Source organism: Nymphalis io, chromosome 1, assembly GCF_905147045.1.
Source record: "Nymphalis io chromosome 1, ilAglIoxx1.1, whole genome shotgun sequence".
In the NCBI taxonomy this organism is placed as follows: domain Eukaryota; kingdom Metazoa; phylum Arthropoda; class Insecta; order Lepidoptera; family Nymphalidae; genus Nymphalis; species Nymphalis io.
This window is the reverse complement of record NC_065888.1, coordinates 11,547,141-11,571,915: the sequence shown is the minus strand read 5'-3', so window position 1 is coordinate 11,571,915 and position 24,775 is coordinate 11,547,141. Positions and strand designations below refer to the sequence as shown.

Genomic DNA, 24,775 nt, shown 5'->3' with positions numbered 1-24,775 from the left:
CTTGTAAAAGGTCTAAAATATACCGTTTTATTTAGGGTAATTATTTTTTATATAGAAGTGACATTCGTTTAAAAGTAAGTAATATTACGCGAAATGAAAAAGCTTTGATGCCCTGCAACGTACATATATTACCTAATTCTTACTTTAATAGAAATTGTTTAGTCATTTTCATCGTAGCTTATTTTAGTAGTTATTGTATGGTATTACGTGTCAAAGATATTAAATTTGCTCACTACTAGACTTACGATAATTAGACTATTTATAGTAGTTAAGCTTGAATTTTTAACGGAATAGTTTTATTAATACTTACAATTGTATTAACTACAATAATATGTCTACATTATCAGAACAAGATATACTTCAAGGTTTATCTACTGAAGCTTTTAATAAATTTGAACTGCTTTAAATTTCATGCATAAGATTTGCAATTTGCTCTGCGAAAGTTTGATCTCGTTTCTCAATATCAAGTTGTTGAATTGGTTACTGATCAGAATACGTAGACTTCCTATCTCTCTTTTATACTTAAGTTATTATTTCTTGCACCCACAATCGTTCCTTAAAAACTATTTAAATTCCATGCATTAAATTCCGTGCGTCGTAAAGATGACAGTGGACAGAAACTTATACCGAGACATAATAAATTTGTTTGTTTGTTACGTAACGTTTTTTATTTATTATACTAAAAACCTGTCCTGGCTTTACACTGGTATAATGAGGCTATAAATAAAATATTTATAACATAATACATATAACTCTAAACCTACGCGACCACAGGTCAGTAAAGCTCCTAGTCGGCATGATTTTTTTCGACATCTTCAACATTCATCTATTTTTTACAAAATTTTATTGAATTATGCACCTAAGCCTTCACGGAACCGTTCATTGGTGAAAACCGTATGAAAATCTATTTGGTAGTTTTTAAATTTATCGCACTCAGAGAGACAAAGAGACGCGGTAGGAGACTGTTATATAATATGTCACTACATAAATATCATTATATTTTATAATACAAACAGTAGCACTTTTATATTTAATAACTAAATAATATAAATTTTTAAAACAAATGGTGAGCGATTTAAATATATAAATATTTATATAACAATAACTTTAAATATTTTTCTAATAAACTTTATTGTTATTAAAAATTTTAAATTTTAATTCAGATTATTCTTTTTAAATTTTGATATAAATTATTCGTTTTTATTATATTTATAGCTATTAATAAATATTATAGTATGTATATTAAATATGAGTAGCCTTTCTACATTACAAAAAACTTTAATCAAATAAAACAGCGTCGTTTAGAAAAACAAGTGACGAAACCCCAATGCTAGCTACTGTCAATCCACCCTGTTTCAAGGTATAATGTAATTATAAATAAGATATTATCAATCTTGGATCCCAATTGGGAAATATAATATAGCCATCGTTTTGTAATATTATAGAATTTTCTATTAAATACGTAGTACATATAAAAGTATCTTGTTTACTAAAAAGCTGTTTAAGATTTGCGATTTTGATCTCACGCAGTGGAAACCTAAACTACTGCGATGGCCGTCCTCGGCAAGGATCGGAGTGTCTGCGGCTGTTTTGGATAGAGCTATTGGTTATATCTTCACATTTGTCTGTGTGAATTCGGGACGAGTAGCTAATCTGGCTGAAGCACCCGAACCGTCATTTGTTTCTTGACTATGTCAACATTATTATTATGTTATCAAGTTTGCAATATGCAGATAAATTGTACATTTTGAACAATAGAAGTTAACATAATGTGGTAGTTGATTGACCTGGTTGGACTAGTGGCTAGTTGATTCCCGAGGTCCTGGGTGCAAATTGCTGGTCGGGTTCATAAAAAGTTTTTACATTTTTCTGTCGAAAAATTCTCAGTTGCAGTCGAAGTCTAGAAGTTGATAATACCCATCGTGCCTCGGAAAGCACACAAAGCCGTTGGTCACGTCGAATTATGAGAGAGAGGAAATAGTATGTCCCGAGCAGTTGGCTAATCTCGCATAATTGCTTACCAAAATTAAATGAATATATTTTGCATAAATATTATATCTGGTTATAATTTTGCATTAATGTAGCCAATACGCAGAGATAAAAATATAGATAAGAATGTTCATCAATAACGTCGAACTACTAATTAACGATGTGTTAATTACACAAACGCCATCCTGTGATTGATTATCAACGTCATTCTAAACACATGGCCTTATTAATGTATGAATTATACGACTACGAGTATACATATATACCTAGCCTTAGAAAATAAAATCTCATCAAAATTAAACTCTCTTAATAAACTAAATTAAATTCTCACAAAAGCAAATTGATTATGACAAGCACTTTTGAGATTATATCAAACGTATAGCTATCATTCGTATTAAGTTAAATAAAATAATTACGCTCATTAAGAATCGCTAACGATGACCAATTTATTAAGCAAAATGCATTTGGTAAGTTTGTCTAGAAACACAAACAATACTTTAATGGTAAATATATATAACTCGAAAGACTCACAAATTGTTTTGTTAATGTCAAAGCCCGCATTTAAAAATGCTACAATTAAAAGAGATAAAAATATACCTTAAAACTGCTATAAGTACAATACAAACTTATAAACACAAAAGCACACTCACACACACGCACCCACTCACAGAGACGCACGCACTCACAAACTAAATTTATTAGATTCTCATCTCTAATAGTTAAATTAAGTTATCGTCTTTAAGTGAGTAATTCAATGTATATTAAATCTAATTAATGCATCCTATTTTGATTTTAGTTACATGTCATATAATACTTAATATAATTAGGTATGTGTGTTAACTGTTGGAATATCAAAAATAAATAAATCATTGATATTTCAATTTCTTCCTAAAAATATAATTGGTATATTTCTGTGATCTTAAATTCCACATTTGATTAATACGATTTAGTGAATGTGTCCTTGAAAATCTTTCTTACTCATGATAAATGCTTTCTCCTTGAACCAGGGAATTATTCATTTTTCATTCGAGCCATTTTTTCATATAGCACTTGAATTAAATGTTGTGTGGTCGTCATGAAACAGAAAAAAAAGCGTTTTTGCGTATTGGTAAGTTACGGGCGTTGGAAACGGCATGTTATAATCGGATCTTCTTAAATTGGCCGTCAAATGGGCCGCCTGATAGCAGGTGGTCACGATACAGTCTTAATATCTATTGGCGAAGGTGAGAAGTATTATCTATTTTTGTACAATAATGGTAATGAGTAATGCAAATCAATAACAAGACCTAAAATGTTATATACTTTTTGTCTACTTACATTCGCGTGGAGAGTACGTAGTTTAAAACTGAAAGATAACAATACATCGTTGGTTAAACAATTACCCAAAACTATCAAATTCTAACTTAAATATCATAATTATGGAAGCGGTTGTATAATCTTACTTCATGGTTAAACTTAATTTTCCATGTTATAGTAAACAATTTAAATTAATGTGAATAAAACATTTTTTGTCTATTAACTGATCCCCATTAGCTAATGAATTTTGTATTGTGGCACAAACATAAGTTTAACCACAGAACTTTTCATCGTAGAAATGACATCAAGCTAATTGTATAATCAAATATAATAACAAACGAATAAAGTGTAAAAAAAAAAACTTGTAGTTTTATGTAACAGAATAAAAACTTTGAATTTTTTATGAGGTCGGTTAGTTTAGGTTTGGTTCTATATTTAATTGAAAAACTAAGATGTCATTGTCTTTGTATTGCGGTTTCACAACAAAAATTTGTTCAAACTTTCAAATGTTCATGCGAAATACTATATTCTGTCGAATATATACCTATCAATAATAATAACTGTTGCGGCATTGGAGTAGCGTGGTGGAGTAAGTTCCAGGCCTTCTTCTCAAAAACGAGATGATATTTTTTGCCTAGCAATGACATATATACCTACAGGCTGTAATTTTTACTTACTTTGTTTGACTTAAAATTTCTGTAATTAAGCTAGCTACTACTTTAAAACTAAAGTTCTAAAGCGTACAGTACTTTCGACTTTCATTTTTATGAACTTAAGTTTACGGTCTCGATAAAAACTTAAGAAAACTCTTTTTTGAAGCATTCATTAAAGTTATATTATATATACTTTTTTATTTATTCAAGCGATGTTTTAGTTTTAAGCTATTATAATGTATTATATAAAATATATTCACAGTGCTCATATATATTAAAGTCTTGCTGACCAATTGCGACCGCACTGGCCGAACACAAGAGAGATTAGCTAACTGCGTAATACACAAAGTGAAGAAGTGTGTGCACAAACACAGATAAACTCTCTATTCCCTTACTCTCATATAAGTTCTTTCCGAGGCACGGGATTTACGCAATTCTAACTTCAAGACAGCCCGGAGGCTGCTACTGAAAATTTTTCGACGGAAAAATCTAATAACTTTATTGATCTGACCTGGTATTTGAACCCAGAACATCGGGATCTGCGGCCTTATACCTAGCCATTAAACCATCGAGCCAGTCAAATACATAACAAGTAGGTTAACTTTATAAGGGTGCAGGTGGCTAATGTGTGTCTCAAGTTCACGTAATTCGATGAAAGTGATACACTGTCCCGCTTCACAAAGGGTTCTTTGTGCTACTGTTCCTTTTGTCTGTGATATAGTTCATTTTCAAAGGCGACTCTGTTAATGACTCTTGATACTAGATAATCTGTCTTAAACTATCTTATACTATTGTTAAGTATCCGAATAATAGAAGAATTTGTGCGCCTAGTGCAAGTATTTTGACTTATTCTTATATTATAGAAGTGTTCAAATCATGTCGAGTTGCGCTTGCTAAAATATTATTATAAACTGTTTATATTGACACTAGATGAACCCTATATAGAAGAAGTCGGATTGCCAGTCAATTTAAACCAAATTATTTTAATCCACCTGATTAGAAATATATTAATTAATATGTATGTGTAATAACAATAATGAATGTATAAATATGTATGCAAATATGTTCAATAATAAGCACAGCATGACTTCTATCAGTAGAATTATCATTTTAAAACCAACTTGAAATTCCCCGCAGAACCAGACCAACTTTCTTTTAATTCTATAGATCGAGACGCAATAAAAAACTCATTTTAATACCATAGATTTAGTTTATATAAAAATTAATTCCCTTATTTTAGGTATTCAATATGCTTTAATATTTATAGAATATGGCGATTAATATATCAAAATTTCTACTGTAGCGTAATTCTTGACTTATATAAAGTTTGAGCAATCACAGATACTTGATCAATTTCATTCAGGGTCTATTTTCAATAGACAGGCCAGCCCGCATATACGAAGAGTATATCATGAATCGAGTTTTCGACCAGCTCACTTCAGTCATTCTCGCCAAACGTAGTCCCTTTATGCTATGTATCGACTGAGTTATATCAATTAAAATGAGACTAGATATTCCACCTACATACCGCAAAGCTTTGGAATATGTGTTTCAGTATTAAGTTGTAGGGCAATATAATTATAGCATAATCACATAAGCGCTGGGATATGCAAACTTTAATATATATATAATTACTATATAAAAAGGTACGATTGTGGATATACTCCTTCTTTTTCAGACTTTGGGCTTCTGCATAGAATTTTACGACGGAAAACCAATTAATTTATTTAAATACCCGACCCGAGGCTTCGACCCAAGACTTCTAGCCACTAGAACAAACGAGGCAGCCAACAACACAGTTGACTGTCATGGAAACCGGCAACAAAGCATATATTAACCTTCACATACCAAGGACAATATAAAGTCTTCAACGTGATACAAACCTTGCGTTAATATTTTATGTTTTCATTACGTCCGGTTCAACCAAAAATAAACTACAATAAACAAACAAACCTAAATATTTACAGTAATCAGCCGGGTTTTTTTTTGGTAGAGAAAGAGAAAAAATAAGTATACCTATAACTAAGCTATATAAAAAATATATAAAATAGAAAATAATATCTATAAAATAACAAATAATAGCCTAATTACAATTGCAAAGTAATGATCACGCAACAAATTGGTCTATCTACTCACTGGATTTCAGTGGTAGCCAAATGTCAAAAGTAACAGTGGCATTATCAAATACGATATGTGGTAGACAAATAATGATATGATTACTTACGACACTAATTTTGTTCACACCCTAGATACCACCCACTCATCACATATTCTACCGCTAAACTGCAATATTTAGTACATAGTCGCTTACCGGTTTCAAGGTTGAGTGAGCCAATACATTTACAGGCACAAGGGACAGAACATCTTAATACCGAAAGTTAATTCCACAATTTAAGGGATGGTTAATATTTCTTTAAGATACTACTACTACAAAACATATTGTCACAATGCAAAATTATTTTTTTATTATGTCAGTTGACAACTTGACAAGCTCGGGTTCGATCGTATGTCGATAACAGAATCAAGGACTCGCATGTCGTAAATCAATGATACGTCAACACGCCAATGTCAATCCAACGTTTCAAGGCCCTTTAAGCGATATTTTCATGTATTCACTCTGCTATCATAAGCTGTAACGGTATTGATGTGAACGAAGATTTGATTGAATTATCGAGGAAGTAAAAATAGAATTTGATCTTTTTTTGATCTACACAGCATATAATATTTTTAAAAAGGCTAGATGACCACCATTGTAAACATTTTATTAGGTTTCTAACTCACTAGTTACATACAAGTGAGTTAGAAATATAATAGATATAAATTACTTTTTAAATGAACAAAGATTTCTAGCATATGAACAGAATATAAGACAATAATTGTGTTTAATTACTCGTTTTAATTGTCTTTATTCCGTAATAAATTTAAATAAACTCTTTTTGTATTTCACATTTAAGTTCGGTCCTTATTATATAAATATCTCTACTACGGAGACTCGGCTTGAATAATATATTTATGTAACATTCTAGTTAGTTAATTTACAGTATTGAAATTTACAGTTTCATTATCCAAAAATTAAACAGGCTTACGACTGTAACAAGCGGCCATAAAACGTTCAGCTTCCCGGAATAATACCAGTCATAATTTGTAATTTTAAATAACGAATGTTTGAATTCTCGAACACGTTGTTATTAAAATAAACCCTGTTGTGTTTCGAATTCAAATAAAACAGCCTTGGCTTCAGCCATGACCGTACCTTAATGGAAGCTATAAACTGCTCAATGCTGAGCCATACGTAGCAAGTTCAAGTAGAAAATCGATCCAGGTAGTCGGGTCGCGCCGTGCCCGCTCGGGTATTTCCGCTCGCTGACATTGGCTTCCGTTACAACAGATGGAGGATTTAGTTAAATAAGTTACGTTCAGATATTTAAGACCAAAAACCTTATCAGTTTAGTAACATTTTGAATAGAATTTACTTTTAATACTGCTTAATACTTTGAATTTTTATTAATACAATTACAGGCTCTTATTCTTAATGCCACATCAGCAGTTTAACGAAGTAAAAGTATCGTTATATCGTAGGTTCGATCCTGTATTTTTTTAATACTAGGCTAATATATACAATATTACTTATTTTTGGAAGTACACAAGTCGAGATATTGTGCGTGAATTTCTTTATATTATAATTCTGAGTTCGCTTGTTAATGTGTTCTTAATTTCTCGAAATCTTAAAATTGCCTAAACGGTAAAATAAATTCAAGTAAGCAAATATTCCTTACAATTTTATTTTCCTATTTAAATTCTATTGCGTAAGACAGTTTGCTAATAGAAAACATTTCAGCGTCCCGTTAAACTACCAATGCGCCGTGAATCTGATGCCCAATTTAAAATATGTAACAATGCAACATTTACTTTTGGTAGAGCATAAAATCTACCGAGGACATAATATCTAAAATTGGTAGCAACCATATGTATATGACGTTAACTTGACATTTGATTAACGGTTTCTTTTTTAAACTGAAAGTTTTTAAACTAAACGTAGGTAACATTCACAATATTAAATCAATTACGCGTTTAACTATAACTTAGTAATATGAGAAATGTGAAGTGTGACATTGAATTTAATAATATAATACTCAAAAGATATTCTTTGAAATCAATACACCGTAAGCCAATTTTAACATTTCACGAGTCAGATTAGAAATGAATGAGTTCTAACAACTTTGCTAAGGAACATAGTCAATCGAATATCGATTTCTAATAATTTGTTATCTGAATTTATTAATAGACAGTAATTTAGGACACAGTATTTTGATTTTTTAAATCTGTGAAAGTTTTAAACGATATTGCGACCAAATTTTATTCGTTTGCCGTTGGCTCTGAAGCACTCCCAATGGAGACATCGAAAATGCCTGCAAATACCTCTATGCGGGGAAGTTATAAAAGCTTTCAACACACTTTTATCAGAAACTGAGTGAACATAAAGAGCAGGTAATTTCAGTTCTAAGTTAATAAAACTCATTTTAGTTTATTAATAGTTGAGAATAAAATGGTATATATTATATTTAAAAGCTTGTTAATTAAAAGCGAAAATATAATTACAACATTTAATAAATAATATATGATAATATATGTACAAATAATATTTATATTAAAGATCAAGCTGCTACTCCACTGAAGCTACGACTAGTATTTATAGAGCTAGGGAAAAAATTGCTCTTAGTTTAGAAGTCTGCCACAATAAAAAGTCATAGTAAATAGCCTGTAAATGTCCCACTATTGGACTAACGCCTGTTTTCCTTTTTAAGGAGAAGGACTGCTTACTCCATCACGCTACATCAATGCAGGTGGTGTTAGATACAACATCTTACAATTTTTTACTTTTTTTTCGTAAAAAAAAAATACATATATCATATTTGAAAAACAATCAAATACGATATTACCACGAATAAATGTTTATTATGTGTGTCAAAATAAATTTTGGTTGCCAATTTAAAAATATTAAGCTGACTCTAAAACAGCCAAAATGTTCTGGAAATGTATTCGATTTTATAATAAAATCGCGTAGTAAAAACATATAATTCTAAGTGCATAGTGCCATCAACGTATATAAATATATTCAAAACGCGAGTCGTGTCGGGTTTTTACTATTGCATAGAAACATTGAATAAATGAATGGAGTTAGTAATCGTTGATTCGTGCAAAATATATAAAAAAGTATAACACCTAAATTCTACGTCGGCTCCTCTCGGTAATTCCGCTCCGATGGTAACTTCACATTTAATTTAATACATTCAAATGGCTATTCAAAAGAGCTTGTAAAAGCCCATTTAAATAGAGTAATATTTGAATGTGGATATGTAATATTATGTTATATTTACATTTTTAGTGTTTTAAAAAAGTTAAATCATTTATATAATTTTTTTGGTAAATTGATAAATAAAAAAGTCAAATAAAGTCACTAATATGTTATTCAAATGTATATTAATATCATTACATAGATTCTAATGTATTAAGTTTACACAAAGATACATGAAACATATTATTATAGTACCTAAACATTTCGTACTTAGTTAAATTAATTCATCATGCTTATTACGTATACATTATCGATAATGTAATTAGATAACATGATTTGAAATTAATCTTGGAACTGGTGAAACTGGCAGCCAGTACTGTTGTCTTGACGAAATAGTATTTTAATAAAATGTATATGAAAAACTCATTAACGAAGCTCTGAAAAACAAATACGAAATATATTTATTTAGCCATGTGTCAAGGATTATTATGACAAGATATTTTTATTGTATTTAAAACTGTTAGAAATGTATAATTACTGGTGGTAGGTCTGTGTGCAGGCTCGTCTGGGTGGGTACCACCTACTCATTAGATATTCTGCCGCTAAGCAGCAATACTTAGTATTGTTGCGTTCCGTTTTAAAAGGTGAGTGAGCCAGTGTAACTACAAGCATAAGGACACAACATCTCAGTTCCCAAGGTTGGTGGCGCATTGTCAAAGTAAAAATTGGTTATTATTCTTACCTCGCCAATGTCTATAGGCAGTGGTGACCACTTACCATCAGGTGGCCCATTTACTCGTGACTATAACATAAAAAAAAAAACAAATCTTCACAAAAGACAATCCGGCATTCTACTTTACTAACACAATTCATAACATAAGCATTGCTAAATACATAGTTTCGCTAATAAAATAAATATCTATGTCTTATTAGTATAATAATGTATACGTCTTATGTTATATAGCAACGAAGTATATAATACACGCGCCGGACACGCACATTAGAGATCGGCGTCAAAGAGGAGACAAGACAGCATAGGACAGCGTGGCCATGGCATTTACCGTCACAACATACGAGTGGAATAAGTTCCACTCGTATTATCGGGGTAAGCCCCGAAAGCGCGCTATAAAATATAGAAAAATGCACAAATTAGTATAGGACCGAGATGATCGATAGAAAATATGGATATCTATTATACATATATCCGAGTCTAATCCAGCAAGCGCTTCTTAGCTTTTTGTGCTTAATTATTTTAAGTAACAGCCTGTGAATGTCCCACTGTTAAGGTAAGGCCTCCTATCCTTTTTTGAGGATAAGGTTTGGAGCTTATTCCAACACGCTGCTTCAATACCGGTTGATGGAATACACATGTAGCAGAATTTCAGTGTCACTAGACACATGCGGATTTCCTCACGATGTTTTCCGTCACCGTCAAGTACGAGAAGAATTAAAATCGGAAATTAAGCACATGAAAATTCAGTGGTGCTTGCCTGGGTTTGCGCTTACGATCACCAATTAACGCGTTCTAACCACTAGGCCATCTCAGCTTTTTGTACTGAGTGTTGAAAAGAAAATTATGAAATGGATGACTTCTTTCTACTTGTAGTAAACTCACCAAACCACAATTACTCAGTATATTATAATAAGGTCTAAACCTTGTTCTTAACGAGGCTTTTGCTCATCACAACATTCACGTGAAGTTTCTGTTAAATGCGATCTTAAGAAGTGTTCTCGTAGATATATATTTAAATAAATTCTGTATCAGCTGAATACGTTTATGTATTTCGCTACGTAAGTTATTCGTTTAGAATTCGTATTCCAAGTGAAGGTTTTCAAATCATAGAATCCACTCGGAGTGGTTCCACTTTAGCTTTACGGGTATTTGAAGCTGTGAAATTTGAATTTTCCTTGCTATTTATATTCCTGAATTATATATAAGATACCTGATTTATACCAGTTCATATTATATAATATATAAAATACTCAACAAAAATAAAAGACTTGCAAAAATTTCGATATCAAGGTTTTATAAATACCTCTCACATTACTCTCATATAATTTTATTTAAATTAAGATTACATAATAGATTAATTTATAGAACACAATATATAAAATACTTTTTGCATTAATAATAAAGCTACTATTACAAAAGTTAAAAGTTTAGATTAAAAATAATTTATCTACCTGTCATAATCATGAGTAACAGTATGGAATTTGCTTTGTTAATTATCATGCAGAATATATTTAATTATAAATAACTATTTATAATAGTATGAACTAAATCAATATAATATGTATGAATCTAATATGTGTGAAACAGTAAATAAATAGTTTGAACATTTAACCGATTTTTATTTATCATTTGATTGATCTTTAAAATTTATATAAACTTTACATCTTGAAAACATATTATTTATAATGCCATATGTATCCGTATATAAACATTTCAACTCGTTTATTCACTACCATTGAGGCAGTGTCCAAAATACTGGCAACATTTCCATTTTGTATGGCCAAACTTAAACGTTGGCTGCCCGCTTTTGGGGTTTCAGTACATAAAAAGAAATTTCGAAATTACCTTAAAATAAACCATCCCTCTGAGCTTCACAGTTAAATTTGAACTTTAGCGAAACAAAAATGAAGCCTTTAAGAGAAGGGCCGGAGTTTCAAAATTATCGCGTAGATTTATTCGATACCAAAAATTTTATTCAAATTTCTATTAAAATGTCATGTAAAAACTGTTTTTCTTTTCACAAATAAAATAATAAAGTATATTATCTCCTTTCAGGTACGTAGATTACTTTGCGGAAATAGAAGAGCTGATTCACGATGCCATTTGTGATACTCGGTAAGTTTAAGTGCGAAAAACTTACGTAGGCGAGTTTTAGCTTAGGAAAAAAGACCAAAACAAAAACATCTTACATTATCAAATGAGCAATTTTTGTATATATATTTCGTGTATATCGCAAACAACACTAACGATTTGGTTGACAGCTTAATTTTCATTCAGATAAGGATTAGCTTTTTAAGTTTTTCTACATAGATATATTTTCAGAAAAACGCAATTTACGAAGCTTGATCACCCAGGTACATATACCAATAATCATAATATAATCATATATCAATTTCTCTCGTAATGAAAGCTTTCATTCGAATTAATATATTTGCCTTCATACTTTGCAAAGTAAAAATTCAAAACGACATATTTTTTGTTATATAATTATGTTAAATCATATTTAAACTATGTATATGTCATGTACATTATCATTAAACACATTTAACGTTAATTCTCCGGTCAATAACCTTTCTCAATAAATGTACTATCTAACGCAAAGAGATTTATTCAAATCGGAATTTTGAATCAGATTAACGCATTCAAATAAATAAATAAGCAGTCTTCAGCTTTATTATATTACTATTTAATAACGGTTTTCCCTATAAATAGTGAGGTGATTAGTTAAACAGTTCTGTCTTTTTCTTTCGAATGTCAATCAATGATGACAGAAAGAGTTAATCAGCGTTAACTAAAAACCTTCTATTCAATGTTTATAAGTAAGGCTTTAATTGAATCGCATCTTGGTATTCTATCATATAAAATATTTCATACATTACATTTCTATTTAATCTTACGTATAATCCAAAAACTAGACCGCAAGAAAAACAATGTCTAACAAGCAAAGTTGGCAACCTTCCATATTTCTACTTAAGCTGAAACGAAGCGTGTTGCCGCTACGATATTTTACGTTACCCATCTATTAATAAGCGTATAAGAAAACTTTATTAAGTGTTATTAAGAAACCCAGCAATGGACGTGGAGATTATCTTTAAAGTCGCTTTACGCAAAGACTGAAATGTATAATGGACGCCGAAACTTAAACATATAAAATATCTCAGCAGCATCCACAAGTTTATTGCTAAACTTATATTATATTTTTTTGAATTTGGTTAAGCGATAGAATTCCTCTTTTGGTATACATATTCTACATAAATTTTGTCTTAATTATACAATCCTTTGTCGAAGTATTTTACATAATCTGTAAATCTTAGTTTTATTTTTTAAATTATTAACAATCTCCTATCTCAAAATATGTGAAAGAATATTAAGATTTTAGTGGCATTAATAGTTTAAAAATATATTAATGTATATGCAAAAATTAGTATTTACTGTAAAAACAGCATTCTTTTAAAATATTGAAAGTGATCATTTATAACTAGAATTTCAACATTAATCAATATTATCAAATCAACGTATAAAATAACCGATACGAACACAAATATTGTCTCACTTCTCACGTATCAGCCCAGGTTAAAAACTAATCGTTATTATCAATAGCTACTCGTAATGATAGCAATGAGCAGTCAATCAGATAAAATTTAAACTTAATCTATCTATATATAATAATAATAAATATCATTATATTAAATGAACAATTATTGTATATACATATAATGATTTGGCTCAAAATTTGTGTTTAGATATAGTTTTGCTTTTTAAGTTCATGTAAAAACGTAATTATTTATATAACAATTTTTACAAAAAATAAAAAAAATATAAAATTAATTAGAGCCGAACTAGCCTTAATTTTAACAGCAATATAAGTAGCTTTTTTTTCCATACTGAAGACATCAAAAACGAGAAGCAAGAGTTTTTTTTATGTTTATACTCCAAAAAGTCATGTAGCCGAAAATATTTCAACCTATGTCTTATATTTTATATTAGATAACTTAGAGGAACAAACAGTATAAATAAAAGTCGTATGCAAATATTATTTGTACTTATTATTTATAAGGTTTATTTAAATTAATAACTTTTCCTTTTTAATATATATGATTTAGCAATTTTATGCATTTGCCTGAATCCATGGAGTGAATCGACTAACGCGTGTGTTTACACCGGGGTAACGTGCGAGCCCACACTGGTGACCCCAGGAGCAAACCCCAACAATTATGGAGTTGTGGATTAGGGGGCCGCCAGCGTCGTCCTGGCATTGGTCACGGCCGCCAACATCCAGCCAACCAGAGCAAAGCATATTATCTGTGATAGTATATCCGAGAGCAGCGTAGCGATTAATACATTGCTGTTGGTTTACGGTCCAGATCTGCACGTGACGTAACTGCTCAGACTTGGCACCTCCAAACTGAAAATGGCATATTGAAAAAACATTAATTTAAATTATGATTTATAAATATTCTAGGTGGCAGGGCTTTGTGCAAGGCCGTCGAGTACCACCCACTCATCAGATATTCTACCGCTAAACACTTAGTATTGTTGCGTTCCGGTTTAAAGGGTGAGTGAGCCAATAAGCACAAGGGACATAACATTTTCTTTCCCAAGGTTAATATTTCTTACATCGCCAACGTGTATGGGAGATATCAGGTGACCCATTTGTCCGTCCGCTAAACTATAATATAATCAAGAAAAACGATAAATGTGTTTTCGGCTTATATACGTACAAATTACTAATAGATGATATGATGTGATGAGTAAAAAATACCACGGACTTGAGTGAAATCGAATTTTAGCGGGAAATGAAGCGGATTATTGACAGTTGTCAAAATTGTAATATCAATTTCTAAATACAAGTTGTTACACAAAAACGTTTTTAGATATTGTTCGTCGTATGAAGTGACTTTAAATTTTACATTCACGTATTCGGTACTAACCACAAACCGTCAAATATCTCAAAAAAAATTAATAATGAATAATAAAAAAGTTCAATAATTCTTAATGAGGAAAACAAAATTCTTTTGTTATGTATAAATGTAATAACACGTAAAAACGTAGTTTCTCAGCGATGTAAGCTCTATTTAGGCACCATCATAAAATATTGGATCAGCTGCATGACTTTGTTAACACTTATTTACTATGTGTCTCTTAACACTTTGACTTATACACTCTGATAATACTGTTTTACACAGTTTTAATTACTTATAAAAATTAAATGAGAGGTAAATGTAACAAATATACATTTAGCATTTAAAAATTAAGTAAAGTCCGAACAGCATAACGAAATGTGGTGTAAAGTAACTCCTTTCTTCTTGACGTGAATGTGTGAAATAATCCGATTGTAATACGAATTATTATCAAATATTACTAAAGAGTATGTATTTTTTGTATTAAGCAATAATAATCTACATTTTTAATCTGGCAACAAGAACTTTCACTTTTAATTTTTATTACGAGCATTGCGTGATAAAATATATAATATATTTTATGATTGTAAATAATATAAGGAATCCTATCATCGTCATCTCATTTTATTTCTGAGTTGAGATGAAGTTATTTCAAATGTAAAAGCTTATTCCACATCACTGCTTCAATGCGAGTTTGTGGACACGTCATGTTCCATCCGGCACATGCATTTCCTTATGATGTTTTCCTTTAACGCCTTTTGATAAATTCTGTAGCCTGGTGTAAAAGGGCCAAACTACATTTTTAAGTAAAATGTTAACCACATTTTGCCATTTGCAATATCTTTGTAAAATTAAGATAGGTATTTATGCTAAAACGATTAACACATTACAAATACAAAAAACATTTCGCGAAAAGGCATATATTATACTAGTTTTCGCGTGCGGCTTCTTCCGCGTGGCTTCTTCAGGTGTGAGATATAAAAAAGCAGCCTACGTCTCGCCTTGGGGTTCAAGGTTACTTCATACCAAAATTAAGCAAAATAGGTTCTGTATTTTAGCCCTAAAGGCGTAACAGACAGAAGAAAAAGTTACTTTTGTATTTATAACATTAGTACCGAAGTATAGATCAACCAACTAAAACAACATGTTCATTGTTTCTGTTCTGATTATTACCAAAAGTAAGGGTTAAGGTTTATTTAGCTTAGTATTATAAAATTCACTGACGCTTGTCAGATAATCATTTTAAATCAAAATTTCAATTAAAAAAAATTATATTATTATGCTTACCGAAGTTGCTCCCCATCCTAGAGCCCATACAGCTTGATTATCGAGTAACTGGTAGGTAGTGCCAGCGATGTGGCCATTGCTTACGGTGTTGGAAAACATAAGAGGTGTAGCAGTTCGAAGTATAGCGATATTACTATCGAACGTGCGCGCATTGAAATTTGGATGGCTGATTATCCGTTCAATGTTGTATACGGTGCCGCCGCTGTTGGCCCACGTGGACCCAGCCTGGATCCGCCAATGAATTGTTGTATCACCGCTGCAAATAACATAAATAAATAAGATGATAACCGATAAAAGATTCTTGGAATAGTCAAAACTATTCCAAGAATCTTTTATTTCTGATTTGTCGAGGATATGCGGCTCTACAATGCTATAATGGTCATTATTTTCTACAAATACATAATATTATAAACATTTTTTTTATTATATAAACAATCATTTAAAACTATATTTAATACGCATACGTTCCTACTCGTTTAATTTATAATAAATAATAAAATTAACAATTATGTTATTAATTTTACAACCTACATATATAACTTTTAACTTTGCGAACGAATTTTTTTTATAGTAGACTGACGAGCATATGCGCCACCTGATGGTAAGTTGTCACAGACGCCTATAGATATTGGTATTGCAAGAAATGTTAACCATCGCTTTCATCGCCAATGCGCTACCAACCTTGGGAACTAAGTTATGTCCCTATGCAATGTCCCTTGTGCCTGTAATTACACTGGCTCACTTACTGTTCAAAACGAAACACACCAATACCAAGTACTGCTGTTTTGTGGTATATATGGTATTTTATGGAATATCTGATAAGTGGGTGGTACCTGCCCAGACGAGCTTGCACAAAGCCAGTAAATTTCAAATAATTCAATTCAAGATTATAAAGAAGAGTGCCCGCGTTCTAGGGGGAGGAGGCAGGTAATAGACAAAAATCTCCTTTCTTGGGGTTCGAGTCTGCTTCATACTAAATTTTATCAAAATCGGTTCAGTGGTTTAGCCGTAAAGCGTAACAGAAAGACATACCGTAGCAGTAGATAACAGTGCCTAAACGGGTTAAAGAAACTTTTTTTTTCTCTTAAAGAATACGCACTTACGTAAGAACATTAAATAGACAATTGAAATATTTGCTTAGCAGCATAACAAAGTAACATTTATAAAACATATAAATTAAAAAAAATACATATAAATTTACAAAGAGGGTATCTGTGAATATCTTTGCATTATTATTGATAGACTGGTCTTAACGCAAATACACGGATGAAGTACAGCTGGAAGTGGTGTGGAATATGAGTGAGTGAGTGAGTGAGTGAGAATTTATATATTTATTATTAACATAGTTTCGAATCGTTAGTTTATATATTATTAAATCTAATACATTATTTTACATTATCATACAATTTGTTTTACATTATTTGTGTTATTTTATATAGCTTTTAACATATAATGGTAATGATAGTTTTAATTACTAGGTTTAAATTTCATTAATTTCCGTACAGGATATACTCGTACAAATTTAATTGTATAAAATTTCATTTTTATTTAAGAATTTCATTTGAGAAAAACAATACACGACTGCGGCTTATCGATTCTTCTCGAGAGAGCAGAGAGATTCTGAACACTTGATTAATGTATATTATTTTGATGCTATGCTTTTAGTTAGCAGAAGCCGAGATGGCCTAGTGGTAAGAACGCGTGAATCTTAACCGATGATCGTGGGTTCAAACCCGGGCAAGCACCACTGAATTTTCATGTGCTTAATTTGTGTTTATAATTCATCTCGTGCTTAACGGTGAAGGAAAACATCGTGAGGAAACCTGCATGTGTCTTATTTCATTGAAATTCTGCCACATGTGTATTCTACCAACCCGCATTGGAGCAGCATGGTGGAATAAGCTCCAAACCTTCTCCTCAAATGGGAGAGGAGGCCTTAGCCCAGCAGTGGGACATTAACAGGCTGTTACTGTTATGCTTTTAGTTTGGGCAACATAAAACATTTTAAAACACATTATTAATAGTGAATTAAAAAAAACGCTATTTATTCAATTACCTAATATAGTTAATACTATAAACTTACACAAAACACTGTGCGGCAGACAAGATGGCTCGGTTTGTCAGAATACTACCGGCACAGGTTTGCGAATAAGATACCATATTCTGCGACCGAAGGAGTGAAGTGATGTAAGGATACGACTCGATGGTTGTGAGTGTACCACCCATTATCCTCATTGAAGGCTGAGCTGTAACAAAACATTTTATGCTTTAAGTATAATGTAGTAGAAATAAAAAAAATACTATCTTCCTCTTAAAGACAAATAATGGTATCGATAGTATTTTTTTAGAAAATGTAAAACTTCGAAAAGAAAAAAAAAATACAAGAAACATATTTTGACGTGAAAACGTCTTTACTCCTATTATTAACAGTGATATCCGGTCGAAATTTCTTGCGATAAACTAGCTAATAACTACGAGATTAATAATGCGTTACAACGGTTGAATCGACAACGGGTATAGAGCATTTTCGTAGGATTTCGTCGTGTAGCATTTGTTTTCCTACAACGTTATCGGACTAAGTTAAGTGCATGCTTGCGATTGTTTCGAATTTGTGTTTATTGGGTTATCAACGAATGCAGTGTGAATAAGTGTTTAGCTAGGACCTTGATTCAAATGTACAAATTAAGAGTTAGGGAAGCACTACTAGAACCCAAATTGAGATAGTAAAATATTATTATAAATAAAGATATTTATATTATATATTAGTAAAAAGATATATTATAGAAGACATAAATTACAATAAAAAAACTTAAAAGTTTAAGGCCGAACAAATCGGAGAGTTACGATAGCATTAAAATTTTTATTAGTTTAGCCAACTGCGAAAGACATATTATAGTGCACAAGTGTGTGCGCAAACCCAAGTGTACTCTCTATTCCTTCACTCTCATAATAATCTTATTTCAGCGGCCTTATATCTACTAGACCAAACAGATCTGTCACAAAAGCGATTTAAGTAATTTGTTTGTCAGCTCCCACTATTATTTTCGAAAACCATAGAACCGTAATGACACTTACAGTGTCTGGTAAAATAACAATTTAATTTAAAATGTTCAATGAACTTCTACAAAATCTCCACGATTGACAACATTGCGTCCATGTATTGGTGAAATTCTGATTACACAGACTTTTACAATAACCCTGCTATAATCAAACACATAAACATTAATTATATTAATCTTACTAAGAACGTGATGCCTTTTCTAACAAAAAATGATATTGACGAATGGTGTAATAACGTTGAATGGTTTAAATTACGAACATAAAGTTTAGTATTTTACATTAATTTAATTTTTAAACTGAATCTCAAAACAATTTATTCGTCCTCTTAAATACTATTCTCGATAAATTTGTATTGACTGTTGTACATAATTTCTAAACTGAACTAATTTAACACTTAATTAAGCTATCTACCCCTTTTATCCAAAATATAAAAACAAGATAGCAATATTCTTTTAAGCTAATGTACGACAGAAACAGGAAAATATAAAGTTAATTTAAAATAAAAAATAAATCTCACAGCTGACTGTGGCCAGCCCCACGGCCAGAAACGTAAACACGAAAACACCTCGCATTTTCACTATTCAAGCCAACTGCGTCTTTCTTACATGTGATTCACAATTTATATAGAGAGGTTAATTGATTAAAACCTAACAAATAGATAAGCGATACTATCTGTGATTTCAATGTAATCTTGTTTTACACATAAATATTGACCATCTTCATATAATAATAAAAAAATGTTTGTATTCGACTGTTTGTATTTTCTCAAGGAAGATGATTATAGAGTGAAATATTTTCAATGTAATAGTGATCATAAATAATATTAAATTTACATGTTCTTATTTCATTTTAGGTTTAGTAATTTTTTATTAACATTTCTATAGGGAGTGTTTGTAAGGGAAGTCACTTTTAGACATATCCGTTTGTTCCTTAGTTAATAATTATGAATTGTTTTAAAATAAAAACTTCATTGTAAATGAAATTTAAACACGCGTTTTGTATTTGAAAAAGGTCATTAATACACAGACAGCGAAAAAGACTCCCTTTGATACCTAACTTATTAATTTTATTTTAAAAAAAACCTCATTCACCATTTATTAGTAAAAGAGCGTTTAAGGCGGTAGACATAGACATAATTATCTTGATCACTCCAAAATCTATTCGTCATACCCTATGAAGAGTACTCGAACGACCCCTTAAGAAACTAATAAAAGGTAGAAACTAGTTGTTTATTATCATATTTCTAGGAAATCGATGACGTAAACGATTACCTACAATTGTTTTATATTTTTCGATTTATTTAAAGTTATATTTAGAAAAAAAATGTCAAAACAACTTAGACATTCGAAGTAATTTTTACTACACACATATTTGTAGTTTAAAACTATGTAACTGTTCTCTTAATGTTTCTTTTTTCATTTTTTTTTTTCAATAAACGCACTACAGCAAAACAATGTTTTTTTAACCTTACAACAAAGCGAAAGAATAATTTAAAACGCGTTTATAGATTACACTATTATTTTCTAGCACGTTCCTTACTCTATTTCTATCGAACTAAAAATGGCCTTACATATTAATATTAATAATAATAATATACTCGTATGTAGGTAAAAATAATTTTTGAATATTGATTATAAAATATTAGTAATATTATAATTAAAATGAGCTATGAAGTAAAAATAATAAATAATCCGAAGGAATGCTTGTTAACGTTTCATAATCTTTTTTGTTCCTTGCTTTATCTCATGTTCCAAATCTTTCAATTTGTGTTCCAACCGAATGTTATCCGAAACTAATTTGCAACCGCTTTTAATCGCATAATACTTTTATCTCTCGATTTAACTTCAATTTATATTAAAAGAGCTGACCTACCTTTACAATATTTAGTCTTACACGGGCTTCAGTTACCATCGGGAGTAACAATAACAGGTTTTGAGTTTATTTTTGAAATTTAGCCGAACGCGTGCAGACTTCGTCACGACGTTTTCATTCCCCGTCAAGCTAATTTATTTAAATATATTTTTGTGCACATATATTTGTATTGTTGTTAATACAATACTGATTACCCTTCGCGTATTTCTGTTTAGCCTAAAGGTTGACTGGCAGAGAATGCCTTCAATCATAAGTCCGCCTCTCGTTCCAACTACATATTGTGGTGATCAATAAAGTTTTTTAAATATAATAAATAAATATAGTTTCCCATATGTAAAGCAGCAGCACGTAATAGAAAAAAATGACAACCCTCCTAATCTAATTAAACTATAAATAAAGTTACAACTACAAAATTAATCTTTTACAAAAAATCCAAAACAGCATTATTTCAAGGTATTTCTTGCCTCGCACTACCACTCTGTGGAACCAGCTTTCGCCGGCGACTTTTCCCAACCAATATGGCATAGATACCTTCAAGAAAAGAGCGTACTCATTCTAAGGCTTCGGGTGTTGCAGGTGTCTATGGGTGGTGATATTGACTTTCCATCAAGTGAGCGTCAAGCTTGCTTGCTGTCTTTTACAAAAAAAAACATTTATTTTTTTTATAGAATAGGAAGGTGGACGAGCATATGGGCCACCTGATGGTAAGTGGTCACCAAACGCCCTTAGACATTGGCATTGTAAGAAATGTCAACCATCGCTTATAGCCAATGCGCCACCAACCTTGGGAACTAAGATTTTATGTCCTTGTGCCTGTAATTACACTGGCTCACTCACCCTTCAAACCGGAACACAACAATATCAAGTATTGCTGTTTTGCGGTAGAATATCTGATGAGTGGGTGGTACCTACCCAGACGAGCTTGCACAAAGCCCTACCACCAGTAAAATATATACCATACTATTAGAACAAAATTACAACCTGTTTCATAATTGTAACCTTAGTCAAAAATGTATTTATTTATTTACTTAACACTTGTTGCACAACATATAAATAAGATAAGAGAAATAGGAAACAATCAAAGAAAAAGAAAAATAAAATATGGTGCGCAAAGGCGGTCTTATCACTTATAGCGATCTCTAACAGACAACCTTTGGTGAATGAATTTTTGTAAGAAAACAGGTAAGTGCATTTATATATAAAAAGGAGATACTGAATATTTAATAAACTACGCATATCTACATCCCACTAAGCACATATAATAATACATACATATATAAATATACATATACATATTATGTATAATTATAGAGTATAAAATTATGTATAGATAATTATAAGCTACATACTATTTCATACATACAAACATACCTTACTATTATATGGACAAATAATAGCTTTTCAAGCGGTATTTCAAAATGCTCAATTAATTCGACTGAAGAATATCTGGGTAGTGCATTCCATAGTTTGATGGTTTTTGCAATAAAAGAGTTGCTGTAGGTTTATGTCCGGCTGCAGGGGGTAACCAGTTTATTATCATTCGAAGAACGCAGGTTGTGTGCGCTGTCGCAACCAAGAAATTTAAAGCGTTCTTTAAGGTAAGGTGATAAGTGATCGATATAAAGAATAGAGTAGAGAAGAGATAAGACGTGCAGATTTCTTAGAAGTCTGATTGGCAGCCACTTTTACTGAGAAACATGATCAAACTTTCACAGACCAAAAATAAATCTTAGGCTATATTTTGCAACCGTTTTATATTTACTTAGGAGGTCTTCAGTTAAATCCATGTAGCAGACAACAGCATAATCTAGTATTGGCAAGAGGAACGCTTCAGCTAAGCTGATTTTAGCCTTGATAGGCAATAGGTTTTTCCATCGCCTTAAAAAACCAGTGATAGCGAAAATCTTACTCATTTCAGCAATTTGAGGTACTCAGGAAAAGGAAGCATTAAGAAGTAATCCAAAACTTCTAACAGTCTCTTGCATGTATAATATTTGGCCCTCAAATAAGATTGGAGGTAGATGTTTACCATGGACCGTCGACAGAAGCTTAAAACTTTCAAATATAGCCACTAGCGACTTCCTCGGGTTTATTTGGAGACCGTAAGATTTACACCAATCAGATATCTTTGCCAAATCATGATTCAAAGTTGCAACAGCCTCATCGATACTGTCTAAAGGATCGGTTACGTAAATTTGTAGATCATCAGCATATAGATGATAAGAGGAAGAAATAAATGAAGAGAGAGTACTAATGAATATAGAAAAGAGGAAAGGAGAGAGCACACCACCTTGCGGTCCCGCCGGAATCCCGGAATCGGAAAAACCGGAAGGAATATCTAGATAAGATTAATATTTATTATTAGCCATTATGCATTGCTCGGTCGGTCGGTGCATGTCGGTTAAACAGATAAGAGCGAAACCATTCAATGGCAGAATATATCTTTAACGATCTTAGAATTGCCTAGCGTATGTCATAGTCGATGTTATTAAAGCCATTTGAAAAGTCAAGGAGAGCTAGTATAGTCATGGATTTGTTATCAATACTCTGGCGAATGTAGTCACATACCTTAACAAGAGCTGTAACTGTACTATGGCCTAATCTAAGCCCAGATTGAAAAGGGCACAGGTTTTTATTAATAGTGAGGAATTGGTTTAGTTGAGAATAAACAACACGCTCTAATACCTTTCAAAGAAATGGAAGAACAGAAATAGGTCTATAATGAGAAGGAAGCAAAGGATTGGGAACTTTGGGAATAGGAATCACGAGAGTTTTACGATATACAGAAGGCACCATATAATAAAGAATAGTTATATATGTGGCATAAAGTAGGCAAAATACTGTTAAGGGTAAGAAGTATGAGTTTTTGATTAATTCCGTCACAACCGATTGTATCTGATTTTATGTATAGTATGTGTTTTCTTAATTCTCCCATGCTGACAGGACTGAATTGGAAAGGAGGATAGTCAGGGATTGGCAATGAATGGAGATAGTTAAGTGTGATGGATTTGTACTGATTGTTTAGAGAGGAATAGTAAATAAAGTGTTTTTTAAGATCATCGGTATTGAAATCGGCAGGAAACGTTTCCCGCTGACGCCCTATCCCCAATGATCTCAAAAACTTCCAAATCTTAGATTTTTCGCTATTTTCGATAGCATTAGTAATAAACTTACGCTGAGTATCACGACAAAGCAAACTGCAACGATTTCGCAGCTGCTTATATTTTAAAAGGTATCGTTGATTGATCGAATGTAATATTGAAATTAACGAAAAAAACTCCAAATGGGCTAAAGACCGCTACATATCTTATAACAACAAAAATAAGTACGTGAACTTTATAACTTTTAGATAGACTCAACCAAATTTAATAAAATAAAGACTAAATGGTACATTGAAACACTTCTTTTATTTTTTCAATTTGTAATTTTTAGCTGTTTTAAAGATTACCCCGGACAAAGAGACAGACAGACAAATATAAAAGCTTGCTTTGGTTTTTGTAACTCGCAAATAGCCATTATAACTTTAAAAGATGCAGTTATTATAACGATGATATTTCTAATTTTTCACTGATTTCTATCATAACAATGATATTAAATTACAATTTAATGTATACATATTTTAAATCTATTAATGATTTTTTGTTACTTTTAATTTGTAAATCTGGAAGTGCTATTTACACTTTTAAAT

General features: G+C 31.4%; 2 protein-coding genes across 7 annotated transcripts in view; one reads left to right on the top strand and one right to left on the bottom strand.

The window, feature by feature from the left end:
- LOC126772352 (solute carrier family 12 member 6) overlaps positions 1 to 24,775 on the top strand; it is a 337,172-nt gene that overhangs the window by 191,157 nt on the left and 121,240 nt on the right. The gene's annotated exons all lie outside the window — the stretch shown is intronic.
- On the bottom strand, positions 13,995 to 19,880 carry LOC126772673 (trypsin CFT-1-like). The gene is made up of 4 exons (XM_050493126.1): positions 19,733 to 19,880; positions 18,239 to 18,401; positions 16,156 to 16,411; positions 13,995 to 14,372 (listed from the first exon to the last, which is right to left on the bottom strand). Exons 1-4 carry the CDS (start codon positions 19,785 to 19,787, stop codon positions 14,076 to 14,078), a joined length of 771 nt encoding a protein of 256 aa, XP_050349083.1. The 5' UTR covers positions 19,788 to 19,880; the 3' UTR covers positions 13,995 to 14,075.